At 55.8% G+C, this 13,719-nt stretch overlaps 2 protein-coding genes across 4 annotated transcripts; one reads left to right on the top strand and one right to left on the bottom strand.

Moving 5' to 3' along the window:
* Positions 1–1,367: 1,367 nt before the first annotated feature.
* LOC105476443 (apolipoprotein C3) lies at positions 1,368–4,393 on the bottom strand. 2 transcript variants are annotated; one of them, XM_011732415.3, is made up of 4 exons: positions 4,315–4,393; positions 3,632–3,699; positions 3,373–3,496; positions 1,368–1,676 (listed from the first exon to the last, which is right to left on the bottom strand). In XM_011732415.3, exons 2-4 carry the CDS (start codon positions 3,684–3,686, stop codon positions 1,556–1,558), a joined length of 300 nt encoding a protein of 99 aa, XP_011730717.1. In that variant the 5' UTR covers positions 3,687–3,699; positions 4,315–4,393; the 3' UTR covers positions 1,368–1,555. The 2 variants fall into 2 exon arrangements, with proteins under 2 accessions (XP_011730717.1, XP_011730718.1); XM_011732416.3 differs by having other exon boundaries at positions 3,373–3,493.
* A 4,377-nt stretch (positions 4,394–8,770) lies between these two features.
* On the top strand, positions 8,771–13,325 carry LOC105476444 (apolipoprotein A4). 2 transcript variants are annotated; one of them, XM_071075626.1, is made up of 4 exons: positions 8,771–8,900; positions 10,683–10,781; positions 11,134–11,260; positions 12,034–13,325. In XM_071075626.1, exons 2-4 carry the CDS (start codon positions 10,733–10,735, stop codon positions 13,163–13,165), a joined length of 1,308 nt encoding a protein of 435 aa, XP_070931727.1. In that variant the 5' UTR covers positions 8,771–8,900; positions 10,683–10,732; the 3' UTR covers positions 13,166–13,325. The 2 variants fall into 2 exon arrangements, with proteins under 2 accessions (XP_070931727.1, XP_011730719.2); XM_011732417.2 differs by lacking the exon at positions 8,771–8,900 and having other exon boundaries at positions 10,584–10,781.
* The last annotated feature ends 394 nt before the right edge of the window (positions 13,326–13,719 follow it).

Raw genomic sequence — 13,719 nt, 5'->3', positions numbered from 1 at the left:
GACCTCCCTGGTCACAGTACCTCCTTGCACTCATGTCTGAATGTCCCCACATGCATGCATGTGGCTTCACAGATCTGGGCAGTGCGCTTGTACAGCCTTCCCTACCCTCTCTCTGCAGGGCCTTTCGCCCACTCATGCAGGCCCTGGATAATCTGCCCATATCCATGTCCCCATCTCCAGTGTATCTTAACTACCCCCTGGGTAAAGGAGTGGGCGTTTTAGTTCCTAACCTTCCAGAGCTACAACAGCAGTCATCCAGCCAGGTCTGGGTGGGAACATTTTCCAGATACGGGTGCTGAGATCTCGGCCCAGAGAGAAGCCCTGGGGAATTTCCAGAAGAAAGCAGTCTCCAGGTGGGGCTGGATACACCGATGCCACTGAGATCTGTAAAGGAGTCCCTAACACCTGACACAGGAGCGACAAAACTGTTTTCTGCACCAACTGAGCAGAATACTCGCAGCTGACCTGGGCTCAAGGTCTGGCCCTGCCACGTGCTGGCTCTGTGATGCTGGCCAAGTGCCTTTGCCTCTCTGGGCCACAGTTTTTTCATCTGAAGAGTGGAGCCCTACTCAAGCCATCTGCAGCTCTGGGGCTCTCTGACCTAACATCTTTTGGGTGGTGGGGACACAAAGGAAGCAGCCTCTGTTGGGGGAGATCTTGTGCTCCTTTTTGGATCCCAGGACACCGCCCCCCGCCACTCCAGTCCAGGTCCCAAGGGCCCAGTCAGCTCAACTGTAATGATGACAACATTGATCAGGCATCTTTACACGCAGGTGCTGTGCCAAACGGTTCGAACGCTCTCTCATTTCAATCTCATGGCAGGCCTACAGTGGAGGGGATATGGTTGTATCCACTTTACATGTAAGAAACTGAGGCTGATACCAAGGGGTGGAGCTAAGACTAGCGCCTCGTTGCATCTTACTCTAACCTCTAGCGCATCCGGCCTCCTCCCCTCCCCTGTGCCTAAGAGGGCCAGGTGGCCTGGATAGGGGAGGTCAGCTCCACGGTTTTAAGTGAACACACACAGTCTCAACTCTGATGATGACTTAAGTACCAGGCATAGTGGCTGGCATACGGCACACACTCAGGTCATGTTGTGCAGCACCTAACAGTTTATCAAAGTATCAGCAAGCTTATTGTCTGGTTTGACCTTCCGCACAAACCTGTCAAGGAAGGCAGGGTACGGAAGGTGATTCCTACCTTAGAGATGGAGAAACTGAGGCCCAGAGACTGCCCAGCTACCAGAAGGTGGATAGAGCGCTGGACCCCAGGCCTGCCTGACCTGTAGTCCGTCCAGTGCCTACCCACAGAACAGCCTCGGCCCTTTCCCATACCCAGACACAGATGGCACACTTGTGACGGCCCACTCATAGCAGCTTCTTGTCCAGCTTTATTGGGAGGACACCCTGCCTGGAGGGGGGCCAGGCATGAGGTGCGGTAGGAGGGCACTGAGAATACTGTCCCTTTTAAGCAACCTACAGGGGCAGCCCTGGAGGCTGCAGGACCCAAGGAGCTGGCAGGATGGACAGGCAGGTGGACTTGGGGTATTGAGGTCTCAGGCAGCCTCAGCCAGAGTGGGTTTGGCCTCAGGGTTCAAATCCCAGAACCCAGATAACTTGTCCTTAACGGTGCTCCAGTAGTCTTTCAGGGAACTGAAGCCATCGGTCACCCAGCCTCTAAATCAGTAAGGGGAAGCAACAGAGCAGGGCATGAGAACTCCTTTGGAGGCAACTATGGGACCCACACCCATGTCCCCACTGGCTCTCCCTGCCACCCTCTCAACTTCACTGGACAACAGCCCTGAGACCTCAGGCAGGACTGCCCACAGCTGCCACCCTGGGAGAAGAGATGCCCTTACAGGAACCCCAGCACAAGTCGAACCCTGCCGTCTCCAGGTCACCTCAGATGTTTTTGCCCCTGGGCTTGAGGCACAGAGTGACAGGGTGGGGAGATGTGAAAGGTCAAGGCTGTCATTGTTTTCTGTGCAGACAGTATCCCCTGGAGTTGTACATCCTGGTTCTGAGCAGGGTAGGACAGAGGGAGGCAACCTCTCATTTGGAAAGTCATTGGAGGATTGATTAGTTGTGTGATCTGGGGCAGGTCACCTAATCGCTCTGAGCCTCAATTTTCTCATCTGCAAAGTGGGAAAATAACACCTACCCCAAAGCCGGTTCTGAGGATTAAGAATGCTTATAAACAACCTCTGCTATGCCAGCCAATGCCAGTCAGGGTGAGGTGGGGAAGGGAGTAGGGAGAGGAGAGGACCGATGGGCAGGGGCAGGATGGGAGAGGAAGGACACACTTCTGCTCACCCTGGCCCCAGGTCTTGGAACAAAGCAGAAGCACTCTCATACCCAGGCTAGAATTGGGCCAGGTGGGGCCTCCCAAGGCAAACCCCTAGCCCAGGGGTCCCCAGCCCCCAAGTCACAGATGGGTACTGGTCCATGGCCAGTTAGGAGCCAGGCTGCACAGCACAAAGTGAGTGATGGGTGACAGAGGAATACCGCCCGAGCCCCGCCTTCTGTCAGGTTAGGCAGCATTAGATTCTCACAGGAGTGTGAAACCTGTTGTGAACTGCGCATGCCAGGGGTCGGGGTGGAGGGCTTCTTATGAGAATCCAATGCCTGGTGATCTGAGGTGGAGCAGTTTCATCCCCAAGCCATCCCCGCTGACCCATGGAAAAACTGTCTACCACAAAACTGGTCCCTGGTGCCAAAAAGGTTGAGGACCACTGCTCTAGCCAGACCTTCAGAAAAGGAAAATGGGGTCAGGCGCAGTGGCTCATGCCTGTAATCCCAGCAATTGGGGAGGCCGAGGTAGGCAGATCACCTGAGGTCAGGAGTTCAAGACCAGCCTGTCCAACATGGGGAAACCCCGTCTCTGAGAAAAATACAAAAAGTAGCTGGATGTGGTGGCACGCCTGTAATCCCAGCTACTTGGGAGGCTGAGGCAGGAGAATGGGGTGAACCTGGGAGGCAGAGGTTGCAGTGAGCCGAGATCGCTGAGATCGCACCACTGCACTCTAGCCTGGGTGACAGAGGGAGACTCCATCTCAAAAAAAAAAAAGAAAGAAAGAAAAGAAAAGAAAAGAAAAAGAAAGAAAAGGAAAGGAAAATGGAAATGAGGGCTAAAATGGCCCACCCTAGAACTGCTCTGGGGAGAAAGGAGGCACCCGGGAGGAACGCAGTCTCAACTCTGTCGTCTCTCCCACAGCAGCCTGACAAAGGCCCTGTGAGGAAAGAGGAGGCCAAAGAGGCACAGGACCAGGGGAGGCTGGCACCTCCATTCCATTGCTGGGATCTCACCAGGGCAGGGCGGGTGGGAATGGAGGGAGCTGGCATGAGGGATGGGGAGGGAGGCCAGCGGGTGTACCTGGCCTGCTGGGCCACCTGGGACTCCTGGACGCTGGTCAGTGCATCCTTGGCGGTCTTGGTGGCATGCTGCATGTAGCCCTGCATGAAGCCAAGAAGGGAGGTGTCCTCGGCCTCTGAAGCTTCTGAGGAAACAGCAGGGCTGAGTGTGGTGGATCGGCCTCTAGGCGAGCCCTGAGCTCCTGCTGGACCACCCATTAGGACTGGGATCCCCAAGCCACCTCCATCCTGCCCCCAGCCCAGTCCCACCAAGTGCTTACTGGCAGAGGCCAGGAGTGACAGCAGGGCAGCAACGAGGAGTACCCGGGGCTGCATGGCGCCTCTGTTCCTGCAAGGAATTGTCCTGTGAGGGGCACCCCAGGCCCCCATGCCTCTGGACCCCTCCCTGGACAGGTGGCATGGCCCCTAAGGTGGGACCTGAGCTGGGTCTGCCAGAGGGAGTAGGGGCCTGCTTCCTGCTAATACGGGCTCTCAGAAGGGGGACTAGTGAGGGGCCCAAAGGGAGGTAGGTGGGATGGAGCAGAAAACCCACCAGACTGGACATCAAGGCACCTGCGGTCTGGACTGGTCTCTGTCCAGTGCAGCCAACATGCTGTGTGACTTTGGGGGCTTTCTGGCCCTCTCCAGGCCTCAGTTTCCCTGTCTGGGTAGGACTGGGCTGTCTAAGGCTTCCTCCAGCCCTAAGCCTGCAGAATGACGGGGAAGCCTGCACTTGGAACCATTTCCAGCCCCACCCCCTGTGTAGCTTTGGGCAAGTGACACCCCTCCCGGGCCTCCATTTTCTTCAGGTTATGATGAGGGGTGGGGGGCACCCGTCCAGCTCCGAGGCTTCCTTAGCTTTAGCAAGTGTTTCTCCAGGCTTGCTGGCTGGGCTGGGCAGGGAGCTCCTCTTGCTCCTCTTCATCCTCCTCCCCTCCTCTTTCCCCTCCCCAGAGGGCATTACCTGGAGCAGCTGCCTCTAGGGATGAACAGAGCAGGCAGGCAGGAGGGTTCTGACCTGTTTTATATTGTCTCCAGGGCAGCAGGCACTGAGGACCCAGGGCACTGGGCAAAGGTCACCTGCTGATCAGAGACCAGGGCCTGAGGCAGGGCGGCCAGAGGCAGCAAGCTGGCGGGAGAGTTGGGAAATCCCCAGGAGACTGTGTCCATGCTGCTGTCCCGCCAGCCCTGCAGCCCAGATGAGCTCAGGAACTAGGGGTGGGCCTGGGGTACCCCCATTCCTTCCTAGCTGACTGGCTCCCCAGGGAGAGACTGGTGAGAGGGGGAACGGCTTGGACATAGGCCAGGGGCCTCGGGCCCATCTCGGCCCTTCACACTGGAATTTTAGGCCCCTGCCTCCGCCAGCCCCAAGCCCTGAACACAGCCTGGAGTAGAGGGGTGAGGAACTTCTTCAGATTTAAGAACAAGTGGGTGGGTTGGGCTGGGGGGTGCCTGGAGTAAAGGCACGGAAGACCAGGCAGCAGTGGCTCCGGCAGGCCTGGAGACAGGGCTGAGCCCTCACAGCTCCTCCCAGCACATCCATCTGTGGTTTCAATCCGGGCAGGTGAGCACTGCTCACCCAGCAGCCCCCACTCGCCCCCACCCCTGTGTGCCCCACCACTGCCTCCTCCTGAGTGCAGGGCAGGGGTCGGTGGGGAAGGGCCAAGGTCACTCAGAGCCCAAGGCCTTTGTCCCTCCCTCCACCAGGTTCCCTATTTTGCCCTCTGGACCCACTGATAACATCCCCTGGGGGAGGAGCTGGTCTCATGGCTCGGGCCCTCCCCAGCCTCCACCAGGATTGATTCTCTCGTTCACCTTCCTGGGTTCCTCAGTGGGGTTGGGGGAAGAGCAGCCCTCACTGCCCCCTGGCTGTGGGAGCAACTGGGAGGAACAAGGTCTGGTGAGGAGAGGGCACAGAGGAGTTCTGTCGGGCGTCAGTGGTCCAGGAGGGGCGGGTGACCCTTCTCGGGGCTGAGATGTCCCCTGGGCCCACAGTGAAGCCGCAGCAGGGATGGCAGGATGAGGGGGCCTGTCTTCCACATGCTGAGACCTTGAAGCCAGGACATCTTAGGCTTAAATGATGCCTTTGGCACTTAATATGACCCAGGCCACAAAGATAACATCTCAGAACCTCAATTTTCTGAGGATAAAATGGGGCTAAAATACTGATTTCCCAGAGTGGCGCTGAAAAGGAAATGAGACAGAGAAGTACAAAGCAGCGGGACCACGGAGGGACTCACACCTCCCTCTCCCTCCCAATGTTGTGCCCTTCCCAGACAGCAGTCTGCAGGCGGCAGGAGCCTCTAACATAAAAAATAGAGCTCTGGCAGCAAGTCGTCCTCTCAGAAGTAACTAACACCACAGTATGAAATCAGAGGCCTGAGAAAGTGGCCCGGCTCTGCCCTCAGAATTCTTTATCGGTGGGTGAGACCTGGAATTACTCTGGTAGGGATTCACTCCTGGCTGCACACAGTGGCTCATGCCTGTAATCCCAGCAATTTGGGAGGCTGAGATGGGCGGATACTTGAGGCGAGGAGTTTCAGACCAGCCTGGGCAACATGGCCAAACCCAGTCTCTACTAAAAATACAAAAAATTAGCTGGGCATGGTGACACCTGTAGTCCCAGCTACTCAGGAGGCTGAGGCACGAGAATTGCTTGAACCCCGGAGGTGGAGGTTGCAGTGAGCCAAGATCGCGCCATTGCACTCCAATGACAGAGCTAGACTTGGTCTAAAAAAAGAGAGAGAGATTCATTCCTTTGACTTAAGACTTTGTTTTCTGTTAAAATGCAAATAGAATCCTGTGAAGTAGACATTAACTCCATTTTATAGGTTGTAAATCTAAGGCTCTAAGGGCTCCAAGTGCACAGCCCATTAGTAGTAAGGCTGGGAGCCTTAATCCAGGTCTTCACACACACCAGGCAAATACCAGACGGCCTAGAGCACTGAGACCCCTATAGACGCATCAGTCACATGCCCTGAACAAATCCGTCTCAAGTCTCCTGAAGACTTTGATGATGGGGTAGAAGGCGAGGAGGTGGTCACTGAAGGCTGCAGGCTTTGGTGATGGGGTAGAAGGCGAGGAGGTGGTCACTGGAGGATTTGGTATTGGGGACGCCCTTTCCTGTTCTGCTGTGGCCTGCTCCGTAGCCCCAGAGGCAAAGGCACAGTGGGGACCCAGATCCAGGCAGGGGCGGGCAACAAGGTCCATGGGCCCGGGCAGGCTAAAATGGGCTGGCAGGGTCCCGTGGCCCCAGATCCTCCAAGCCCTTCCACCTGTGCAGAGGGTATGGAGGAGCCTGGCCTCTCTCTCTTGCATGGCAATGGACCCAGGGAGGTCAGGACATGTGGGCAGAGAGACCTGGCAGCGTGCTGAGCTAGATGCAGCACACCTCCAGGAAGCCTGGTGCCTTGTCTCTTTCCAAGGGCTTGGTACCTGTGAACACCTGTGGCCCCTCACCAGCAGTCCAGCCTGCACCTCGGTGGGGGCTCTTTTGGTGGTCAGCCTAAGCTGCCCCTCTCTCTCATCATGGCACTCCTGGAATTAAGACTGGTTCGGGGAGAAGCCAGTGGTAGATGGGAGGAAAAGGGGATTTGACCATCTGGGGCCACAAATGGTCCTCTGGGGTTGGGCTGTTTCACCCTGTGTCCAGGTGAGGTTTAGTACTCAAGCCCCCGTGATCCGTGCCCTTCCTGCCAGTCTGGGCTGGGCAACCCTGATTCAGACCTGTTGGCCAGAGGCCCTTGTTCATCACACATCATCATGCTGGCAGTTCCTCCTAGTATCTCACCCAGATCCCTCCTATGGCAACAGGAGCTGTCCTTTAGTTCTGCCCGGGGGAGGGCCCCTTGAAGCATACGTGAGGCACATGTCTGTGTGACCTGCCTGTCCCTGGCTGAGTCTGTCCCTGGCTGGATCTGAGTTGTCTGCTCCTGACTCTGACCTCTGGACTGACCCCTGGTTTGATCCCTGTGTGACTGGCCAGGAGGGGTGGCCATAGCTAATGCTGAGCAATCAGCCTCATTGCCTCACCAATCATTACGTCTGTCAGTTGTACAGATAAGGAGAGGCTCGGAGAGGCCATGTCTCCCTTGAGATCACACAGGCCTTTCACGCCCACTAAGGTGGAGGCCCCTGACTCACAGGACCAGGCCCGGCTGAAAGGCAATCTGCTCTTCCCATCAGCTACTCGCACCCTGTAAGACTGGGCACAGGGGGCCCTCATTCTCTCCCTGCTCCCCAAAACAAATCCATCTACAGATCGATGCAAAACATGCCCACAGACTCTGGGAAGTAAATACATTCATTAACAGGTCACATCCCTGCCACGCTGAGAGGCAGCAGGCCCCCTCGTGAGTGTGGGTGCACGTATGGGCTGTGCCAGTCCCTGGATTCTTAGTGATTTGCATACTTCTGTGAATCCGCACACACTCTGGCGGATGCTATCGGAGATGCTCAAATGGTGCAGGCGCTCCCAGCATGGGTGCACCCAGGCGGGTGGACGAGACAGAAGAGCTCTGGACCTCTCACATGCTGGTGGCACCTGCTGCTCAGACTGTGAGTCCCGGAGGTCAAACTGCAGCTGAGGTGTCTTTTGTGACTCAGTCTCCTCCTCAACTCTGGCCTGAGGAAGGGACAGGAGCACTGAGTACTGATCTTTGCTCCCGTGGCAAGCTGGACTGTGCCTGATTCAGGAGCAGGGTTGGGACCAATGGGTTCCAGGGAGGTAAGCCTTGCAGGGGTAAGATGTGGCTAACATTCAGTGATCATTTTTACTATGTGCCAGACATTGTTGCAAGCATTATATAATTATCTCAGTGAATCCTCACAGCCTGGGAGGCAGGTACAGTGGTTATGTCTCACCAAGGCAACCGAGGCCCAGAGAGGTTATGAGACTTGCCCAAGGACACACAGGCAGTACGTGTTGGAGGCTGGATGCAAAGCCAGGGAGTGGACTCCAGCATCTGACCCCAACAGTCACTGAGAGATGGCACAGGCTACATCAAAAAGGAGGCAGCATGGTAGCATGGGGACCACTGCAGGGCAGCGGGTACCCAGCAGAAGAGGTGCCAGAGTCAGAAGGTCATTTGGCTGCCTTCAACCCTGTGAGACATCAAGCCACTTCAGGAAACTGAAAGAAATGCACACAAAGCAAATTTGAGTTAGCACAATTGTGGTCTACTCTGATGGCATTCATTTTTACAAATAAATGTAGCTCACTGTTGTCAGGCACTGCACTCACCGATAGGAGCCAATAGTGCAATGTGCTGGACATCACCTCACAGTCACTGGGAGTGGTGTGGTCTGGCAGAGGGACCCACACTGACGTGGTGTGTCACATTCTCAGTGGATGTCTGTATGTGATTATGCATGCAGCCTCATTTAGAGATCCGCTAGACATCTAAGTAGAAGACTTCCTGTGCACCACCACCGTTGCCCTCCATCCCCCAATGGGAGGTCCCCTGAGAGCCTCAGGTCCCGAGATTCTGCTCAAGCCAGCTGCTCCTGCCCAGGGAGTGTGACCGGAAGCTGCGGAGGGCAGGAGCTAAGGTTGGTCCCACCTATCACCCTGCCTCTGTCCCACCTGGTGCCCCTCAGAGGGCTGAGTCTCACTCTGCCACTCTCACTAGAAGAGGGAGCACTCTGCTACACTCCCTGCTTTACTCCAAATCAGGAACACAGTATGATTATCATAATAACAGTAACTATTTTTCAGAACTTACTCTGTGCCAGGAACTCTATAGGCAGCCCTCTGTATCCTTGGTTTCTGTGTCCATGGATTCAACCAGACTTGGATTGAAAATATTTTTTTAAAAATTGCATTTGTGGGCCAGGCACAGTGGCTCACACCTGTAAGCCCAGCACTTTGAGAGGCCGAGATGGGAGGATCACTTGAGGCCAGGAGTTGGAGACCAGCCCAAGCAACATAGCAAAAGCCCATCTCCATTAAAAACAATGTTTTAAAAAAAAGTTGCATCTGGGCAGGGTGCAGTGGCTCATGCCTGTAAGCCCAGCACTTTGGGAGGCCAAGATGGGAGGACTGCTTGAGGCCAGGAGTTGGAGACCAGCCTGAGTAACATGGTGAAGCCCCGTCTCTACTAAAAAATACAAAAATCAGCTGGGCCTGGTGGCAGGTGCCTGTAGTCCCAGCTACTTAGGAGGCTGAGGCAGGAGAATTGCTTGAACCTGGGAGGCAGAGATTGCAGTGAGCCAAGATCGCACCACTGCACTCCAGCCTGGGTGACAGAGTGAGACTCCGTCTCAAAAAAAAAAAAAAAAAGAAAAAGAAAATTGCACCTATACTGAACATATACAGACTTTTTTGGTGATTGTCTCCTAAACAATACAGTATAACCACCATTCACACAGCATTTCTGTTGTATTAGCTATTATAAGTAGTCTAGAGATTTAAAGTACATGGGAGGTTGTGCTTAGGTTATATGCAAATACTATGCCATTTTATATCAAGGACTTGAGCATCCATGGATTTTTTGTCCTGGAATCAATTTCCCATGGAGACTGAGGGAGGACCCTACTACCCACTTTGCAAGCAATGTCTTCTTTAATGTACTGAACCATCACATTGCTCAGAGGAGAGACTGAGGCTGAGGGCTTTGAATAACTAGACCAAGGAGGCACAGCTTGGGAGTGGGACATGAAGCACACTACAATTAACCCTTTCAGGATAAGGCCCTGTCCCCTGCACCCATCTGCCCAAAGGCTCTCCAGCGCCCCCTCCTCTTGGGTGTACCTTGACAAGAGACCTAGATTTTAGCTCCCTATGCTATCTGCTGCCCTGGATGGTCCCACTCTAGTGTCTGGTGCTCTGAGATGGAGTCAGCATTAGTGGCAGATGTGGAGATTGGGGGGAACTCTCTTCACTGGGGCAGACAGAGGAGATGTGGACTTTGCCCCCCATGAGCCTGGCACAAACCCAGAGCCGCCAGCAGAGCCTCGAGGCATCAGTCCCGGGCTCAGGGGCTCCTCAAGGTGTTTCTCTCACCGTTTTCCGCTCCCCTCCTCCTTTCCACGCTGAGGTTGGTAGTGGGGGTGCCTATGCACAGAACAGCCACTACTTCTAACTATCGCCTAAGCCCCGGTCTGCTGTCAGCTTCCACGTAGTCTCAGGGTCACAAAAGTCCAAGAGGCCTCTTCGGAATGTGTCACCTTCCAGCGTGGAGTCACACTGGGGAAGGAGGTGGGGAGGGCAGCCGGGAGGGCAGTGGTAGGGAGAGAGTTTAAATGTCTGGCTGGCTCTGAGCTTCAGTCAGTTCCCACAGCAGAGCAGGTGAGCTCTCCTGAGGATCTCTTCATCAGCTCCCCTGATTGTAGGGAGGATCCAGGGTGGCAGGAAACTCCTCCAGCCCAGCAAGGAGCTCAGGATGTTCCTGAAGGCCGTGGTCCTGACCCTGGCCCTGGTGGCTGTCACCGGTGAGTACAAGCTATCTTCGGATGGGGCTTTTAGGCGGCTGCTCTGAGTGGTGCAGGATGGAAGTTGGGCCAAAGCAAAAGGACACTTCTGAGTGCCCATCAGCCCCCAGCTGGACATGAGGTCTGCCTGGCTGCCAAGTGGCTCACGGGAGAGCTGGCCCAGTCCCAGTGGTGGGCCCACTGGCATTGGTGCTATACCAGTTTCACATAACCCTGTGGCTTCCAAAAAGCTAAGCCCAGACAGGGAAAATTGCAGATTGGGCACCCCCGCCATCATCCAGTCTGCAGCTCAGAGCTGGAGCAGAGGGGCCACAAAGAGACAGGGTCTCATGAATTCTCTGTTACCACCCAGGAGCCCGGGCTGAGGTCAGTGCTGACCAGGTGGCCACGGTGATGTGGGACTACTTCAGCCAGCTGAGCAGCAATGCCAAGGAGGCCGTGGAACATCTCCAGAAATCTGAACTCACCCAGCAACTCAAGTAAGAGGGAGTACAGTGTGCGGTGGTGACAAGGAGTTCTTAAAGACCATGCAATGTATTGGCAAGGGTTGAGCTTAGAGTCAGGAGCCCTGAGCTTAGGATACCCACTGCCCTGCCACTAACTGGCTGGGCCTCTGAACCTAGGATCCACATATGTAAACTGGAAGGTTGGATCGAATCATCCCTGCGATGTCCTTTTGCTTTGATGTTCTAGAGTTTGACGAATGGCCACATCCTATCATTTGGGCTCACGGAAGAAAGGGAGGGAGGAAAATGTCATGTGAGCTGATTTCTAATACGTTTCAGAAAGACAGGCCCCACTGGAATCAAGGGGAGGGAGCTGGGAATATTTGGGAGGCCCCTGGGCACAGGCAAGGAAAGCAGCACCTTGTGTCGCTGGAAGACCCCGGCAGAGGTCAGGAAGACAACATTCTGTTACATAACGTGATCCTATGTTGCAGCACACCCCCTCAGGGAAGGAACCCAAAGTCCCACCCTCTGCAGACAAGGAGGGGAAAGCAAACTGCTGGAGGTGACATGATGGGTAGATTCTGAGACAAAGTCTGTGGGAGATACCGAGATAGAAATTCAGTGTCATAACTTAGTCTGTGACAGCCATCCTCTCCAATCTGAACCGCCATAGGGAGGGTGAATTTGGTATCCCTGAGCACTCACCTGTCCTAGCAAGTGTGCATAAGGTGAGTGGTATACAAGCAAAGTCTTGCCACGTGAGTGCCAAGTGTAACGTGGCCTCCTTGTGCCCTTCCCCACAGTGCCCTCTTCCAGGACAAACTTGGAGAAGTGAACACTTACGCAGGTGACCTGCAGAAGAAGCTGGTGCCCTTTGCCACCGAGCTGCATGAACGCCTGGCCAAGGACTCGGAGAAACTGAAGGAGGAGATTCGGAAGGAGCTGGAGGAGGTGAGGGCCCGGCTGCTGCCCCATGCCAATGAGGTGAGCCAGAAGATCGGGGAAAATGTGCGAGAGCTGCAGCAGCGCCTGGAGCCCTACACGGACCAGCTGCGCACCCAGGTCAACACGCAGACTGAGCAGCTGCGGCGCCAGCTGACCCCCTACGCACAGCGCATGGAGAGAGTGCTGCGGGAGAACGCCGACAGCCTGCAGACCTCGCTGAGGCCCCACGCAGACCAGCTCAAGGCCAAGATCGACCAGAACGTGGAGGAGCTCAAGGAGCGCCTCACGCCCTACGCCGACGAGTTCAAAGTCAAGATCGACCAGACCGTGGAGGAGCTGCGCCGCAGCCTGGCTCCCTATGCTCAGGACGCACAGGAGAAGCTCAACCACCAGCTCGAGGGCCTGGCCTTCCAGATGAAGAAGAACGCCGAGGAGCTCAAGGCCAGGATCTCGGCCAGTGCGGAGGAGCTGCGGCAGAGGCTGGCGCCCTTGGCCGAGGACATGCGTGGCAACCTGAGGGGCAACACCGAGGGGCTGCAGAAGTCGCTGGCAGAGCTGGGCGGGCACTTGGACCGGCATGTGGAGGAGTTCCGGCTCCGGGTGGAGCCCTACGGGGAGAACTTCAACAAAGCTCTGGTGCAGCAGATGGAACAGCTCAGGCAGAAGCTGGGCCCCCATGCGGGGGACGTGGAAGGCCACTTGAGCTTCCTGGAGAAGGACCTGAGGGACAAGGTCAACTCCTTCTTCAGCACCTTCAAGGAGAAAGAGAGCCAGGACAACACCCTCTCCCTCCCGGAGCCCGAGCAGCAGCGGGAGCAGCAGCAGGAGCAGCAGCGGGAGCAGGAGCAGGAGCAGCAGCAGGAGCAGCAGCAGGAGCAGCAGCAGGAGCAGCAGCAGCAGCAGGAGCAGCAGCGGGAGCAGCAGCAGCAGGAGCAGCAGCAGGAGCAGCAGCAGGAGCAGGTGCAGATGCTGGCCCCTTTGGAGAGCTGAGCTGCCCCTGGTGCACTGACCCCACCCTCGCAGACACCTGCCCTGCCCTGCCACCTGTCTGTCTGTCTGTCCCAAAGCAGTTCTGGTATGAACTTGAGGACACATGTCCAGTGGGAGGTGACACCACCTCTCGATATTCAATAAAGCTGCTGAGAATCTAGCCTCAACTGGTTGCCAGATGACTCCTCCTTGCAGCTGGGAAGGTGGGGAGGTAACCATGACTGGGCAGAGCTTAGCAGCAGCCTGGCAGGAGACACCCAGGATTGGGGAGATGAGACTGCAGGAGAGGTAAGGGCAGGGTGTGCTGGAGGCGAGTGTACGGGGAGTCTTCTAAGGGGAGGCAGAAAAAGATATCACAAATTATCCCAAGTCAAAATATGCAACCCACTTATATTCATTTAGCCAACAAATATACATTGAATGCCTCCGATGCGCCAGTCATTGTTCTAGGCACCCGACAACCAGCAAACAGCGTTTTTGGAGCCGTGTGCCCAACTCTGCCTCACACTGAGGGGGACACCTGGAGGCAAGCAGGACAGGGTTCCTGGCCTTGG

Source organism: Macaca nemestrina, chromosome 12 (genome assembly GCF_043159975.1).
Source record: "Macaca nemestrina isolate mMacNem1 chromosome 12, mMacNem.hap1, whole genome shotgun sequence".
NCBI lineage: Eukaryota > Metazoa > Chordata > Mammalia > Primates > Cercopithecidae > Macaca > Macaca nemestrina.
The sequence above is the reverse complement of the archived record's forward strand: the minus strand, read 5'-3'. Positions and strand labels throughout refer to the sequence as shown.